Source organism: Pseudophryne corroboree, chromosome 12 (assembly GCF_028390025.1).
Source record: "Pseudophryne corroboree isolate aPseCor3 chromosome 12, aPseCor3.hap2, whole genome shotgun sequence".
Taxonomy (NCBI): domain Eukaryota; kingdom Metazoa; phylum Chordata; class Amphibia; order Anura; family Myobatrachidae; genus Pseudophryne; species Pseudophryne corroboree.
Genome location: NC_086455.1, coordinates 5,891,965 through 5,908,554, shown reverse-complemented (window position 1 = coordinate 5,908,554; position 16,590 = coordinate 5,891,965). Strand labels below are relative to the sequence as shown.

The window sequence follows — 16,590 nt, the reverse complement described above, 5'->3', positions numbered from 1 at the left end:
CACTGTTACACAGTCCGCAGTTACTTGTTACGCTGTATAACCTGTCTCAGTAGCCGTATGTGATCTGTCACGTGTAATCTCCTGCTGTGATCAGTATTACAGTTCTGTTATATATAACTTACATTCATATGTGATCAGTTACAGGAGTCTCGGCCGTGACCGCCCCCTGCTGGAAGTCTGAGGAGTACGTCATATCTAAAGATTGCTACAACTGTAATCAGTTTGAGAGTGTAAGTGTCCAGCATTTACCCTGACACATGTACCTAATATCCTGCTGTTACTGCCTGATCCTGACAATCTGCCTCTGGCCATGTATAAACCCCATAGTTGCTGTCTGCTTCTCCTTACAGAAGACCCTCAACCAGTGCAGCGTCACAGGATTCGTAGAGCAAGTCAGCTGCGCCACATCAAAGAAGGCCGAGTATAAAAGGTGAGTGGGCATACTGAGGGCATCTCAGGAAGAAGGTGATAACACAGACTCAACCAGTCAGATAAACGTGTATCTGTATATACAGCCGAGCCCAGACCATATAAATAGCACAGCCCCACCCACTTACAGTGCAGCACAGCCCCACCCACTTACAGTGAGATCATGCAGCACAGCCCCACCCACTTACAGTGAGATCATGTATATGCAGCACAGCCCCGCCCACTTACAGTGAGATCATGCAGCACAGCCCCACCCACTTAGTGAGATCTTGTATATGCAGCACAGCCCCGCCCACTTACAGTGAGATCATGTATATGCAGCACAGCCCCGCCCACTTACAGTGAGATCATGTATATGCAGCACAGCCCCGCCCACTTACAGTGAGATCATGTATATGCAGCACAGCCCCGCCCACTTACAGTGAGATCATGTACATGCAGCACAGCCCCGCCCACTTTCAGCGAGCTTATCCAGTATATATAGATAGCCCCTCCTCTTGGCTGCCAGGCTGGGTATATTGGGGGAGGGGTGTGGCTGAGAGTGTAGGGAGCCCCCGTGTGGTGGGTGTGTGCGCTGTGTAATTGGCACACCTCTTCTCCTCCCGGCTGCCAGGCTGGGTATATTGGGTGGGGGGTGTGGCTGAAGGTGTAGGGTGCCCCCGTGTGGTGGGTGTATGCGCTGTGTAATTGGCACACCTCTTCTCCTCCCGGCTGCCAGGCTGGGTATATTGGGTGGGGTGTGTGGCTGAGGTGTAGGGTGCCCCCGTGTGGTGGGTGTGTGCGCTGTGTAATTGGCACACCTCTTCTCCTCCCGGCTGCCAGGCTGGGTATATTGGGTGGGGGGTGTGGCTGAAGGTGTAGGGTGCCCCCGTGTGGTGGGTGTATGCGCTGTGTAATTGGCACACCTCTTCTCCTCCCGGCTGCCAGGCTGGGTATATTGGGTGGGGGGTGTGGCTGAGGGTGTAGGGTGCCCCCGTGTGGTGGGTGTGTGCGCTGTGTAATTGGCACACCTCTTCTCCTCCCGGCTGCCAGGCTGGGTATATTGGGGGAGGGGAGGGCTGAGGTGTAGGGAGCCCCCGTGTGGTGGGTGTGTGCGCTGTGTAATTGGCACACCTCTTCCTCCCGGCTGCCAGGCTGGGTATATTGGGTGGGGGGTGTGGCTGAGGTGTAGGGAGCCCCCGTGTGGTGGGTGTGTGCGCTGTGTAATTGGCACACCTCTTCTCCTCCCGGCTGCCAGGCTGGGTATATTGGGTGGGGTGTGTGGCTGAGGTGTAGGGTGTCCCCGTGTGGTGGGTGTGTGCGCTGTGTAATTGGCACACCTCTTCTCCTCCCGGCTGTCAGGCTGGGTATATTGGGTGGGGGGGTGTGGCTGAGGGTGTAGGGAGCCCCCGTGTGGTGGGTGTATGCGCTGTGTAATTGGCACACCTCTTCCTCCCGGCTGCCAGGCTGGGTATATTGGGTGTGGGGTGTTGCTGAGGTGTAGGGTGCCCCCGTGTGGTGGGTGTGTGCGCTGTGTAATTGGCACACCTCTTCTCCTCCCGGCTGCCAGGCTGGGTATATTGGGTGGGGGGTGTGGCTGAAGGTGTAGGGTGCCCCCGTGTGGTGGGTGTATGCGCTGTGTAATTGGCACACCTCTTCTCCTCCCGGCTGCCAGGCTGGGTATATTGGGTGGGGTGTGTGGCTGAGGTGTAGGGTGCCCCCGTGTGGTGGGTGTGTGCGCTGTGTAATTGGCACACCTCTTCTCCTCCCGGCTGCCAGGCTGGGTATATTGGGTGGGGGGTGTGGCTGAAGGTGTAGGGTGCCCCCGTGTGGTGGGTGTATGCGCTGTGTAATTGGCACACCTCTTCTCCTCCCGGCTTCCAGGCTGGGTATATTGGGTGGGGGGTGTGGCTGAGGGTGTAGGGTGCCCCCGTGTGGTGGGTGTGTGCGCTGTGTAATTGGCACACCTCTTCTCCTCCCGGCTGCCAGGCTGGGTATATTGGGGGAGGGGAGGGCTGAGGTGTAGGGAGCCCCCGTGTGGTGGGTGTGTGCGCTGTGTAATTGGCACACCTCTTCCTCCCGGCTGCCAGGCTGGGTATATTGGGTGGGGGGTGTGGCTGAGGTGTAGGGAGCCCCCGTGTGGTGGGTGTGTGCGCTGTGTAATTGGCACACCTCTTCTCCTCCCGGCTGCCAGGCTGGGTATATTGGGTGGGGTGTGTGGCTGAGGTGTAGGGTGTCCCCGTGTGGTGGGTGTGTGCGCTGTGTAATTGGCACACCTCTTCTCCTCCCGGCTGTCAGGCTGGGTATATTGGGTGGGGGGTGTGGCTGAGGGTGTAGGGAGCCCCCGTGTGGTGGGTGTATGCGCTGTGTAATTGGCACACCTCTTCCTCCCGGCTGCCAGGCTGGGTATATTGGGTGTGGGGTGTTGCTGAGGTGTAGGGTGCCCCGTGTGGTGGGTGTGTGCGCTGTGTAATTGGCACACCTCTTCTCCTCCCGGCTGCCAGGCTGGGTATATTGGGTGGGGGGTGTGGCTGAGGTGTAGGGAGCCCCCGTGTGGTGGGGTGTATACGCTGTGTAATTGGCACACCTCTTCCTCCCGGCTGTCAGGCTGGGTATATTGGGTGGGGGGTGTGGCTGAGGGTGTAGGGAGCCCCCGTGTGGTGGGTGTGTGCGCTGTGTAATTGGCACACCTCTTCTCCTCCCGGCTGCCAGGCTGGGTATATTGGGTGGGGGGTGTGGCTGAGGTGTAGGGTGCCCCCGTGTGGTGGGTGTGTGCGCTGTGTAATTGGCACACCTCTTCTCCTCCCGGCTGCCAGGCTGGGTATATTGGGTGGGGGGTGTGGCTGAGGTGTAGGGAGCCCCCGTGTGGTGGGTGTGTGCGCTGTGTAATTGGCACACCTCTTCTCCTCCCAGCTGCCAGGCTGGGTATATTGGGTGGGGGGTGTGGCTGAGGGTGTAGGGTGCCCCCGTGTGGTGGGTGTGTGCGTTGTGTAATTGGCACACCTCTTCTCCTCCCGGCTGCCAGGCTGGGTATATTGGGTGGGGGGTGTGGCTGAGGTGTAGGGAGCCCCCGTGTGGTGGGTGTATGCGCTGTGTAATTGGCACACCTCTTCTCCTCCCGGCTGCCAGGCTGGGTATATTGGGGGAGGGGAGGGCTGAGGTGTAGGGAGCCCCCGTGTGGTGGGTGTGTGCGCTGTGTAATTGGCACACCTCTTCTCCTCCCGGCTGCCAGGCTGGGTATATTGGGTGGGGGGTGTGGCTGAGGTGTAGGGTGCCCCCGTGTGGTGGGTGTGTGCGCTGTGTAATTGGCACACCTCTTCTCCTCCCGGCTGCCAGGCTGGGTATATTGGGGGAGGGGAGGGCTGAGGTGTAGGGCGCCCCCGTGTGGTGGGTGTGTGCGCTGTGTAATTGGCACACCTCTTCTCCTCCCGGCTGCCAGGCTGGGTATATTGGGTGGGGGGTGTGGCTGAGGTGTAGGGTGCCCCCGTGTGGTGGGGTGTATGCGCTGTGTAATTGGCACACCTCTTCTCCTCCCGGCTGCCAGGCTGGGTATATTGGTGGAGGGGAGGGCTGAGGTGTAGGGAGCCCCCGTGTGGTGGGTGTGTGCGCTGTGTAATTGGCACACCTCTTCTCCTCCCGGCTGCCAGGCTGGGTATATTGGGTGGGGGGTGTGGCTGAGGTGTAGGGTGCCCCCGTGTGGTGGGTGTGTGCGCTGTGTAATTGGCACACCTCTTCTCCTCCCGGCTGCCAGGCTGGGTATATTGGGTGGGGGGTGTGGCTGAGGTGTAGGGTGCCCCCGTGTGGTGGGTGTGTGCGCTGTGTAATTGGCACACCTCTTCTCCCGGCTGCCAGGCTGGGTATATTGGGTGGGGGGTGTGGCTGAGGTGTAGGGTGCCCCCGTGTGGTGGGTGTGTGCGCTGTGTAATTGGCACACCTCTTCTCCTCCCGGCTGCCAGGCTGGGTATATTGGGGGAGGGGAGGGCTGAGGTGTAGGGAGCCCCCGTGTGGTGGGTGTGCGCGCTGTGTAATTGGCACACCTCTTCCTCCCGGCTGTCAGGCTGGGTATATTGGGTGGGGGGTGTGGCTGAGGGTGTAGGGAGCCCCCGTGTGGTGGGTGTGTGCGCTGTGTAATTGGCACACCTCTTCTCCTCCCGGCTGCCAGGCTGGGTATATTGGGTGGGGGGTGTGGCTGAGGTGTAGGGTGCCCCCGTGTGGTGGGTGTGTGCGCTGTGTAATTGGCACACCTCTTCTCCTCCCGGCTGCCAGGCTGGGTATATTGGGTGGGGGGTGTGGCTGAGGGTGTAGGGAGCCCCCGTGTGGTGGGTGTGTGCGCTGTGTAATTGGCACACCTCTTCTCCTCCCGGCTGCCAGGCTGGGTATATTGGGTGGGGGGTGTGGCTGAGGTGTAGGGTGCCCCCGTGTGGTGGGTGTGTGCGCTGTGTAATTGGCACACCTCTTCTCCTCCCGGCTGCCAGGCTGGGTATATTGGGTGGGGGGTGTGGCTGAGGTGTAGGGAGCCCCCGTGTGGTGGGTGTGTGCGCTGTGTAATTGGCACACCTCTTCTCCTCCCGGCTGCCAGGCTGGGTATATTGGGTGGGGTGTGTGGCTGAGGTGTAGGGTGCCCCCGTGTGGTGGGTGTGTGCGCTGTGTAGTTGGCACACCTCTTCTCCTCCCAGCTGCCAGGCTGGGTATATTGGGTGGGGGGTGTGGCTGAAGGTGTAGGGTGCCCCCGTGTGGTGGGTGTATGCGCTGTGTAATTGGCACACCTCTTCTCCTCCCGGCTGCCAGGCTGGGTATATTGGGTGGGGTGTGTGGCTGAGGTGTAGGGTGCCCCCGTGTGGTGGGTGTGTGCGCTGTGTAATTGGCACACCTCTTCTCCTCCCGGCTGCCAGGCTGGGTATATTGGGTGGGGGGTGTGGCTGAAGGTGTAGGGTGCCCCCGTGTGGTGGGTGTATGCGCTGTGTAATTGGCACACCTCTTCTCCTCCCGGCTTCCAGGCTGGGTATATTGGGTGGGGGGTGTGGCTGAGGGTGTAGGGTGCCCCCGTGTGGTGGGTGTGTGCGCTGTGTAATTGGCACACCTCTTCTCCTCCCGGCTGCCAGGCTGGGTATATTGGGGGAGGGGAGGGCTGAGGTGTAGGGAGCCCCCGTGTGGTGGGTGTGTGCGCTGTGTAATTGGCACACCTCTTCCTCCCGGCTGCCAGGCTGGGTATATTGGGTGGGGGGTGTGGCTGAGGTGTAGGGAGCCCCCGTGTGGTGGGTGTGTGCGCTGTGTAATTGGCACACCTCTTCTCCTCCCGGCTGCCAGGCTGGGTATATTGGGTGGGGTGTGTGGCTGAGGTGTAGGGTGTCCCCGTGTGGTGGGTGTGTGCGCTGTGTAATTGGCACACCTCTTCTCCTCCCGGCTGTCAGGCTGGGTATATTGGGTGGGGGGTGTGGCTGAGGGTGTAGGGAGCCCCCGTGTGGTGGGTGTATGCGCTGTGTAATTGGCACACCTCTTCCTCCCGGCTGCCAGGCTGGGTATATTGGGTGTGGGGTGTTGCTGAGGTGTAGGGTGCCCCGTGTGGTGGGTGTGTGCGCTGTGTAATTGGCACACCTCTTCTCCTCCCGGCTGCCAGGCTGGGTATATTGGGTGGGGGGTGTGGCTGAGGTGTAGGGAGCCCCCGTGTGGTGGGGTGTATACGCTGTGTAATTGGCACACCTCTTCCTCCCGGCTGTCAGGCTGGGTATATTGGGTGGGGGGTGTGGCTGAGGGTGTAGGGAGCCCCCGTGTGGTGGGTGTGTGCGCTGTGTAATTGGCACACCTCTTCTCCTCCCGGCTGCCAGGCTGGGTATATTGGGTGGGGGGTGTGGCTGAGGTGTAGGGTGCCCCCGTGTGGTGGGTGTGTGCGCTGTGTAATTGGCACACCTCTTCTCCTCCCGGCTGCCAGGCTGGGTATATTGGGTGGGGGGTGTGGCTGAGGTGTAGGGAGCCCCCGTGTGGTGGGTGTGTGCGCTGTGTAATTGGCACACCTCTTCTCCTCCCAGCTGCCAGGCTGGGTATATTGGGTGGGGGGTGTGGCTGAGGGTGTAGGGTGCCCCCGTGTGGTGGGTGTGTGCGTTGTGTAATTGGCACACCTCTTCTCCTCCCGGCTGCCAGGCTGGGTATATTGGGTGGGGGGTGTGGCTGAGGTGTAGGGAGCCCCCGTGTGGTGGGTGTATGCGCTGTGTAATTGGCACACCTCTTCTCCTCCCGGCTGCCAGGCTGGGTATATTGGGGGAGGGGAGGGCTGAGGTGTAGGGAGCCCCCGTGTGGTGGGTGTGTGCGCTGTGTAATTGGCACACCTCTTCTCCTCCCGGCTGCCAGGCTGGGTATATTGGGTGGGGGGTGTGGCTGAGGTGTAGGGTGCCCCCGTGTGGTGGGTGTGTGCGCTGTGTAATTGGCACACCTCTTCTCCTCCCGGCTGCCAGGCTGGGTATATTGGGGGAGGGGAGGGCTGAGGTGTAGGGCGCCCCCGTGTGGTGGGTGTGTGCGCTGTGTAATTGGCACACCTCTTCTCCTCCCGGCTGCCAGGCTGGGTATATTGGGTGGGGGGTGTGGCTGAGGTGTAGGGTGCCCCCGTGTGGTGGGGTGTATGCGCTGTGTAATTGGCACACCTCTTCTCCTCCCGGCTGCCAGGCTGGGTATATTGGTGGAGGGGAGGGCTGAGGTGTAGGGAGCCCCCGTGTGGTGGGTGTGTGCGCTGTGTAATTGGCACACCTCTTCTCCTCCCGGCTGCCAGGCTGGGTATATTGGGTGGGGGGTGTGGCTGAGGTGTAGGGTGCCCCCGTGTGGTGGGTGTGTGCGCTGTGTAATTGGCACACCTCTTCTCCTCCCGGCTGCCAGGCTGGGTATATTGGGTGGGGGGTGTGGCTGAGGTGTAGGGTGCCCCCGTGTGGTGGGTGTGTGCGCTGTGTAATTGGCACACCTCTTCTCCCGGCTGCCAGGCTGGGTATATTGGGTGGGGGGTGTGGCTGAGGTGTAGGGTGCCCCCGTGTGGTGGGTGTGTGCGCTGTGTAATTGGCACACCTCTTCTCCTCCCGGCTGCCAGGCTGGGTATATTGGGGGAGGGGAGGGCTGAGGTGTAGGGAGCCCCCGTGTGGTGGGTGTGCGCGCTGTGTAATTGGCACACCTCTTCCTCCCGGCTGTCAGGCTGGGTATATTGGGTGGGGGGTGTGGCTGAGGGTGTAGGGAGCCCCCGTGTGGTGGGTGTGTGCGCTGTGTAATTGGCACACCTCTTCTCCTCCCGGCTGCCAGGCTGGGTATATTGGGTGGGGGGTGTGGCTGAGGTGTAGGGTGCCCCCGTGTGGTGGGTGTGTGCGCTGTGTAATTGGCACACCTCTTCTCCTCCCGGCTGCCAGGCTGGGTATATTGGGTGGGGGGTGTGGCTGAGGGTGTAGGGAGCCCCCGTGTGGTGGGTGTGTGCGCTGTGTAATTGGCACACCTCTTCTCCTCCCGGCTGCCAGGCTGGGTATATTGGGTGGGGGGTGTGGCTGAGGTGTAGGGTGCCCCCGTGTGGTGGGTGTGTGCGCTGTGTAATTGGCACACCTCTTCTCCTCCCGGCTGCCAGGCTGGGTATATTGGGTGGGGGGTGTGGCTGAGGTGTAGGGAGCCCCCGTGTGGTGGGTGTGTGCGCTGTGTAATTGGCACACCTCTTCTCCTCCCGGCTGCCAGGCTGGGTATATTGGGTGGGGTGTGTGGCTGAGGTGTAGGGTGCCCCCGTGTGGTGGGTGTGTGCGCTGTGTAGTTGGCACACCTCTTCTCCTCCCAGCTGCCAGGCTGGGTATATTGGGTGGGGGGTGTGGCTGAGGGTGTAGGGTGCCCCCGTGTGGTGGGTGTGTGCGTTGTGTAATTGGCACACCTCTTCTCCTCCCGGCTGCCAGGCTGGGTATATTGGGTGGGGGGTGTGGCTGAGGTGTAGGGAGCCCCCGTGTGGTGGGTGTGTGCGCTGTGTAATTGGCACACCTCTTCCTCCCGGCTGCCAGGCTGGGTATATTGGGTGTGGGGTGTTGCTGAGGTGTAGGGTGCCCCCGTGTGGTGGGTGTGTGCGCTGTGTAATTGGCACACCTCTTCTCCTCCCGGCTGCCAGGCTGGGTATATTAGGTGGGGGGTGTGGCTGAGGTGTAGGGAGCCCCCGTGTGGTGGGTGTGTGCGCTGTGTAATTGGCACACCTCTTCTCCTCCCGGCTGCCAGGCTGGGTATATTAGGTGGGGGGTGTGGCTGAGGTGTAGGGAGCCCCCGTGTGGTGGGTGTGTGCGCTGTGTAACTGCAGATCTTTCCCTCCTCCCAGCTGCCGCTCTGCACTCATGGAGAAGAGGTACTTCTGGGAGTTTGTGGGCATCATGTTGGCAGGCTCGGTGCTCCTTTCTCTGGTGGTGGTATCACGGCAGAGGACCTTGGACCGGCGAGCCCTGGAGAAAGTGCGCAAGCAGATCGAGTCCATTTAATGTGTGGTCTTCTGCGGAGGAAGGGGGTACTTGGACTGTGGATCGGGATCTTCTCCCCTGGAATACACCTGGCCACCTTCTCTCCATAGTGGTAGAGATCTGCACCTATTTGGCTGATGTCTGGAACCGGGGGGTACATGATATGCCCACCATTTATCAATGGCTTCAGATTGGCGGGACGTGGTAGCAGTTGGAGGTGCAGAATGGTGGCATCCCACCAATCAGGCGTCACTGTTCTGTGCAGTCCCTTCCCCTTTAATACCAGGCCTGTATCTCGGTTCTGGCTGGTGGTGTTTGGGGGGGGGGGGGGGGTGTAATGTTTGCAAGATATCGGGACTTTTGATGTATTTATAATGCTCTCTGTCTGGTATATTACCGGAGCTTTGTTCTCTTGTTGTTTTATAGAAAAATAAAGACACTATGTGACCCTGACTATAAGGTCTTGCCTCTACACGTGCAGCGGTGGGCTGGTATGGCATGGTGTTCCAGGCAACTAGTTATATGTATGATTCTGCAGCAGGGGTCGTACATTGATGGATGTGGCTGACTCTTTGATTAGCCATTCTCTGAAATACACGCGTGTGTTTTTACTCATTGAAAACAATAGCCATTCTGAGACATAACAACATGAACAATTGTCAGGCTCTTTTTATTATAAGCAAAGTACATATTTGAGAGCAATATTATATAGTCACATGTAGTTTAACTGTATTACCCGCTCCCTCCCACTGCGGGGTTATAATCCTTCATAAAGAAACACAGACATGCGTATTACGGTCTTATACTTTTGCCTACATTGTAGTTATAAAGACAGTAGTACATGATAAAAGCTTGCACAGCAAATAAAGTATCATCGTACAGATATATAGTATTTCCTGCGTCGCAGACACCGCGGGCGGTGTGCAGAACATTTACCGTAGATAACGCCTCTGTTCTGATGTGAGAGGCGAGGTCTTACTCCTCTAACAATCGTATATGTATGCAGCCCTGCGCTACAAAATAAAAGCTGCTGGTTTGCAACACATGGGATATTCCCTTACTTTATCCCTATACAACACAAGACCTCTGCAAACAATGGATGGTTGCAAACTAGCGCTGCGTTTAAAAGAATAAAATTTTAAAACAACTTGAGACTTTAATTTTCGTCCGAAGTTTCTTTCAGATTCTTTCCTTTAATTAGAGAGACACTCACTTTATCGTTCTGTCTCGTTTTCACGTAAAGGTATCTTTATATCACCGAACATCCATGGTAAATTTCATATACAATGAAATAAGCTGTTGGATTGACACTTACATTAGTGTACTGTCTCGCGTGCACGTAACGGTATCTTTAACACCCCTCACAGAATAGACAGCAGGAATGGAGCAGACCAGTGTTTTTTCTTCCAAAGCACACGACTTTTTATTCGTCCAATACAGCAAGAACAAGTGATCAAATATGATGGTTAGCAGCAACTTCAACGCGTTTCGGGGATTCCCTCCCCTTCCTCAAGAAGTAACTTAGTTTACTTCTTGAGGAAGGGGAGGGAATCCCCGAAACGCGTTGAAGTTGCTGCTAACCATCATATTTGATCACTTGTTCTTGCTGTATTGGACGAATAAAAAGTCGTGTGCTTTGGAAGAAAAAACACTGGTCTGCTCCATTCCTGCTGTCTATTCTGTGAGGGGTGTTAAAGATACCGTTACGTGCACGCGAGACAGTACACTAATGTAAGTGTCAATCCAACAGCTTATTTCATTGTATATGAAATTTACCATGGATGTTCGGTGATATAAAGATACCTTTACGTGAAAACGAGACAGAACGATAAAGTGAGTGTCTCTCTAATTAAAGGAAAGAATCTGAAAGAAACTTCGGACGAAAATTAAAGTCTCAAGTTGTTTTAAAATTTTATTATTTTAAACGCAGCGCTAGTTTGCAACCATCCATTGTTTGCAGAGGTCTTACTCCTGTACAACTCACTCATGTAGTCACACTGTTCTGTCATTCTACATAAGCCTGCATTCACCTGTTTCATATATCTATTATAATAGCATTAATACTGTATAGATTTGTGACAGCTCCAATGTACTTTTAGAAACAGGATAGACGTTAGGGCCATAGAAGTACTTAGAGTGCACAGAGGTGCAGTCATTTAGAGTAAGAACGACGAGAGGTAATAGTGTTTATAAAATCTCTATTTATGCAATATTTGTATATTTTCTTCTTCTCCAGACATCTTCATACTATTGCATTGTACATGCCCTTGCTGCAGAATGTTCCCCCCCCCCACCCCCCTGATTGTTCTTTCCCCTTCTGTGCCTTTCAGCCACGTCTTTATATTGTTTGGCCGAGTAGTGTAATTCTGTTGCCCAGCTCCCCTCTCTGCCCTTTTGTACAGTTGTATATAGGGAGTAGCTCAGTGTTTTATTCCAGAGGGAAATAGAAATAAACAACTCAGCCTGATGATATAAATACCTGGTTGGAAAACACAGAGTTAAAGCAGTGCATGTATTAAACTTACCGGAGGGCACAGTTCAGAGAAGACAGTAAACTAAAGCCCATTGTAGGGGAAAATCCAATGTAACAGCTGTTCGTATGATCTGTTTTATACATGGTAACAGGAGTAATTTACAGAGAGTGGATTTCATATCCCGGGGTGGTAAGTGTGGAAACCAGGCGTGAGGCAAAGTTCTGAGGGTAAGGTACAGCTGCGCGGTACATGATGTAGTACTCTGAGAGACGTAAGCGTCCATACTGACCTCCGCTCCGGCTTTGCAGCTAAATCCCCCTTATCAATTCTCCATTTTCAATGTAAAGATCAGAAAGCGGGGGTCTGTTGTGATTGCGTTGCATCGGCCCCGGGGGCAGGCAGAAGCACAGACACCACTGTTTATATGCAATTGTATTTTCTATTTGCTCCTATCACCCAGATCTACGTCATCCGTCCACTGCTGACAGGCGATGGGGCCCTGGGATGTAATCCTCTATACAGGTTTATTTGCAGGACTGGAGGCTAATCTAAAGCCTTGTCCAGTCAATCCCTGGCCAGGGGGCTCTGATAACCTGCAGGTCATTGCATGTAATTGGAAAATAATTTGGCATTTGGTCTGACGTCTCTCCTGTTCCTGGGCCCCAGCTTTTCTGTACGGGCGGAGGCTTATTGTAATCCCCGGCTTCATGGAGTGATGCACAGGGCCCAAGGCTCTGGAGAGTTTGGTAAATGTCCGACGATGGAAGAATTGTAATTCCCACGTCCTCCATGTCCCGCTGGGCCCAGCCAGGACCCGGGACAGCGACTCAGAGGCATTTAAGGAAGAAGTAGTTGCAGTTGCTTCTGGGCGGACAATTGCACAGCTTCCCAATGTGTGGTCCTCTCTTCACAGCGCAGGAATCTCCCATGATGCACTAGTGCAGAGAAAGCGGCACCATTACTGACAGCCAATAGAAACTATACCTCTGTGTATCATTAAAGAGCTTTAATTTTTCTCATTATCAAAGACGTTAATGCACCTGAAGATAGTATCTCTCATACGCAGCCCTGCCCTCCCTAACGCAGTCACACGGGAGGAGAGGTATCCGCCTCCCCGCAAAATCAGCACATGTGCCTTCTGAAATACTCTGTGCTGCGGTGTTCCTTGCATGTTATTAAAGTTTGAGTATTATAATACTCTGCAGTATGGGGTGCAAGGAACGTAGACTTGGTACATACAACATGGCACAAGGACATACAGGGTTATTGATAGGACAGAAGGCTGGGAGAGTCCCACTACAGGGAGCTTACGCTCTCTCAGGGAGGAGGGAAAGTGCTGTTCATGATGATGAGGAGACAGGCTCTGTTAGGTGTGGAGCACAACGTTCAGGCAGTACGGATGGTGCAATGGTTAGCATTATTGCCTCACAAGGGGATGGATAATCTAGGCATGTTCACATTGGGAAAGAGGAGATTAAGAGGGGACATGAGCAACATTTACAAGTATACAAGGGGGCAATACACAGGATCTGTTTTTGGTAAGATCAGCACAGAGGACACGTGGACACCCGCTTAGGTTAGAGGAGAGGAGATTTCGCACAATGAGACAAAATGGTTTCTTCACAGTAAGGACAATACGTGTTTGGAATTCCCTGCCTGAGTGAGTGGTAGTGGCGGACTCTGTTAACACTTTTAGGAATGGGTTAGATAAATTCTTCATGGATAAGGATATACAGGGTTATGGTGGGTAGATCGCACACTATATTAAAAAAAATAACGGCCATCTTCATCATTTCAACGTATAAAATAATAGTGTAGGAGACCACCAATAGGTTGAACTCGATGGACAGATTGTCTTTTTTCAACCTCAGAAACGATGTAACCGTTACAGCGCTGAGGTCACGGGTTCCATTCCCATCATGGTGTATTCTAAGTAAATTGATTGGCTCCCAACAAAAATGAATGTGTTAGTATTTGTGTGTTTAGGGCAGGCTGGATGAGCCAAGTGCTTCTTACATTCTATTTTAAAGTGGACCTGCAATGTGTGGGGAGACAATAAAGGAAGACCAGCCTTGTCCCTGCCTCGAGGATGGGTGGGGATAGGCAGGTAAGTGGATGCCGGGTAGGAGAAGGTGACAGGGGCGTGAGAAGTGGAGGAGGGTGCAGGTAGTGAGCATAAGCGGATTGGTCACTACCACCCGGGACGGAGGACCATACTCCTCCTGAATATTCTGTGCTGCTGTGAGCACTCGGATAATCTGATTGGCTAGAGGTTGTTATACCATAATTGGTGGCACAGGGACAAGCAGAAGATGGAGACTGAATACGGTAGGCTGGCGACACACTTTGGTTAATCATCCTCATGCAAGAAGTTTTACTAATGTCCTCCACTGTGCGTTTCTTGCCCTGCGCTCTTCTTGCGCCCCCCCACCCCCAGTGGCAGATGCACCTCAATGATCCCTCTGACACCCTCCCACCCCCACCTCTCCAATGCTGGCTTGTCACACCCTGACCCCTGCACCACACTCTCTCCCAGCACTCACCTTGGGCATCCGGTTATACTTGGTCTCCCACATGGAGCTTCTCTTGGACTGGAGTTTCTCCAGGACGTCCTGTAGCTCCAGCAGCTGTGGGAGCAGAGATATCACACGGTCAGACCCTATAATCACTGTTACCCTGCCTCTATAACAGGTACTGCCCAGCCTTTCACATTGCGGGGTATCTGTATAAGCTGGTGCAGGGGAGAGAGGTGGTAGCGGCAAGGGCAGAAGGCGAAAACCACCATCTCATTGGCTGCTGCCCCCTTTACCCTTACAGTGTCAGCCTATCATGTCATTAATCATTCACACTGATATAGATAAAGTGGAGAGAGTACTAACCAATCAGCGCATAGCTTGTCAGTTTACCGGCTGTGTTTGAAAAATTACAGAAGCTGATTGGTTGGTATGTTTTCTCTCTCCAAGCTTTGGTAAACCTGCCACTATGGGGGGAATTCAAATGTTAGAAAAGTCGGTTGGGTGTCCTGTCTATTAGATATGAAAAAACAGACTCCCAACTGACTAATACCGCCTTATGGGTCTCTGCGGAGGCCACTTACCAGCTCCTTCTCGGCGACTCTCTGGCTCCCTGCGGCGTAGGATAACTCTCGCGAGTCCGCTTCCCCGTGTGCCAGGACTGTGAGCAGAGAGGCGAGAAGGCAGACGCAGGGGGGTGGCAGGTACTGGGCACACACCATGGCAGGTCCTGTATGCTGCAAGTGGCAGTGTGTTACTGACTGCTGAGATTAGGAGTAAGCTCTGGTGTGGTAATTACTCGCCACACGTCTTCCTGATCTCTATAAATCTCCTCCGCCCATTATCTCTGCCTGTGATGCGGAGGGAGAGGGGCGGATATACGTGCAGTGCTTTCTGTTCATTAGTAGGGATCATCTTTTACATTTCTCTCCCAATTAGGCCTGACAGGATGTGAAGGCAGTGTGTAAGGGGGGAGGTGGCTACTGTAATAATGCGGCTTACCTGGCGCTCCAGTGCGTTCTGATTGGCACGCCATGACGGACGTAGATCTGCAACTTCTTTTTTGCTGTATCTCAGTTGTGCCGTGCATGCGCCCCCATTGTGTCCGTCCGGAGTCGCAGTAGTGACTTGTCGCCGGTCAGCGATGGGATGGTGCAAAAAATCTGTTTGCAAGGTGATTGACAGGAAGAGGACGTTCGTGGGTGGTAACTGACCGTTTACTGGGAGTATTCGGGAAAACGCAGGTGTGCCCGAGCGTTTTAAGGGAGGGTGTCTGACGTCAGCTCCGGCCCCGATCAGCCTGATGTGATTGCACTGGAAGAGTAAGTCCTGGGCTGTGCAGAGACTGCGCACACAGAATTTTAGCAGCTCGGCGTACACATAGCATCGCACACTTGCACGGCGAAAATACACTCCCACTGTAGGAGGCAACTATCAACGCAGGACAGCAAAAAACGCAGCCCAGCGATCAGATCTGAAACCATTCTGTCTTCCACAATCTGATTCTATTGGCTTTATCTCCTCCCTTTGTGGCCTTCTGCTCTCCTATAATTGTTCTCCCAAGGAGTCCCATGAGCTTATCTGGGAGAGGGACTTCTGGGAGGCTCTGGAGCTGAAGGAGTGGATTGAGAGCCAAATCCTCCATCTGTGTTACAATCCGGGAAAATACTTATAAACGTCTTTACCAATGGCATTTAGTTCCCACTCGTATCTGTGCTTTATTTCTCCAAGCTTCTGATATGTGTTAGAGAGGCTGTGGAGAGCAGGGCACCCTTGCACATATTTGGTGGCATTGCCCAAAGATGAAGAGCGTTTGGGATAAAGTCCACTGCCTCATTCTCTACCTTACAGACTGCTCACTTCCGCACTGCCCATCTCATTTCCTCCTTCCACGTACTAACCATAATGTAGATAACCCGTCACAGGCACTCATTAGGCAATATTCTACAATTTGTAGACAAAAGTGATTGGACACCCCAGTGCAAGTGAAATGGTACGCTCCTGCAGCACACACGTGTTCGTGAAGGTATATATCGGGTAGGGGGCACTGATTGGATCATTTGCTTATGAAATGGCTTTCCGGAATGAGCTACCGAGTCTAAAAAAGGGATCATCGTAGGCTAGGCGATCGGAGGTATGAGGGTGAAAAGCGTTGCAGATGTCAGGAAGGTTTCTATATCCACTGTGCCTTTTGTCATTAATGTGTGGAAGAAGAGCGGGCATTGCAGGAATGCGCCTCGCCCTGGAAGACTCCCCAAACTTCAACCCAGGTACCGCAGAGTAGTAACCAGGGAGCTGTGAAAGAACAGGGGTCGTTCCATGCATGCCATTGCAGACGAGTTCAAAATGGGCAATAATGTGCTGGTTTCCACAGGAACACTTGGCAGGGAGGCCCATGCACTTGGATATTATGGGTGAGCAGCTGATCATACACCTCTGATCACAAAGAAGAACGCAGCCCAGCACTAACAATGGTGTAAAGAGTGCAAACACTGGACAGTGGAACAATGGCGGCAAGTGTTACGGAGTGACCAATCACGGTTTACACTTGTCAGATCAGATGGACGTGTTTGGGTTTGGCGATTGCCAAGAGAACGTCTGATGCCAGAGTGTACAGTGCCTACAGTAACGCATGGAGGTGACGGCGTGATGCTGTAGGGATGTCTCAGCTGGTCTGGCATGGGTCCTCTAGGTGTAATGCATGTTCCCAGTATCTCTGAGAAGTATAGAGTTGTTCTCTGTAATTCTGTG

The 16,590-nt window shown here is 54.6% G+C and overlaps 2 protein-coding genes across 5 annotated transcripts in view; one reads left to right on the top strand and one right to left on the bottom strand.

The window, feature by feature from the left end:
• Positions 1 to 12,779, bottom strand: part of RPS27 (ribosomal protein S27) — a 59,229-nt gene extending 46,450 nt beyond the window's left edge. Inside the window, exon 1 of the mRNA XM_063946764.1 lies at positions 12,773 to 12,779. Within this exon, the coding sequence (XP_063802834.1) occupies positions 12,773 to 12,778 (6 nt within the window). The 5' untranslated portion in view covers position 12,779. The remainder of the gene's footprint in view (positions 1 to 12,772) is intronic.
• The window catches only part of JTB (jumping translocation breakpoint), a 164,558-nt gene that overhangs the window by 15,686 nt on the left and 132,282 nt on the right, over positions 1 to 16,590 (top strand). The window contains exons 3-5 of one of the 4 annotated variants that reach the window (XM_063946760.1): positions 139 to 230; positions 354 to 430; positions 8,717 to 9,305. In XM_063946760.1, coding sequence (XP_063802830.1) covers positions 139 to 230; positions 354 to 430; positions 8,717 to 8,873 — 326 coding nt within the window. In that variant the 3' untranslated portion in view covers positions 8,874 to 9,305. Of the gene's footprint in view, positions 1 to 138; positions 231 to 350; positions 431 to 8,716; positions 9,306 to 16,590 lie in introns of those variants that run through there. The other 3 variants (XM_063946761.1, XM_063946759.1, XM_063946762.1) reach the window with 3 other exon arrangements.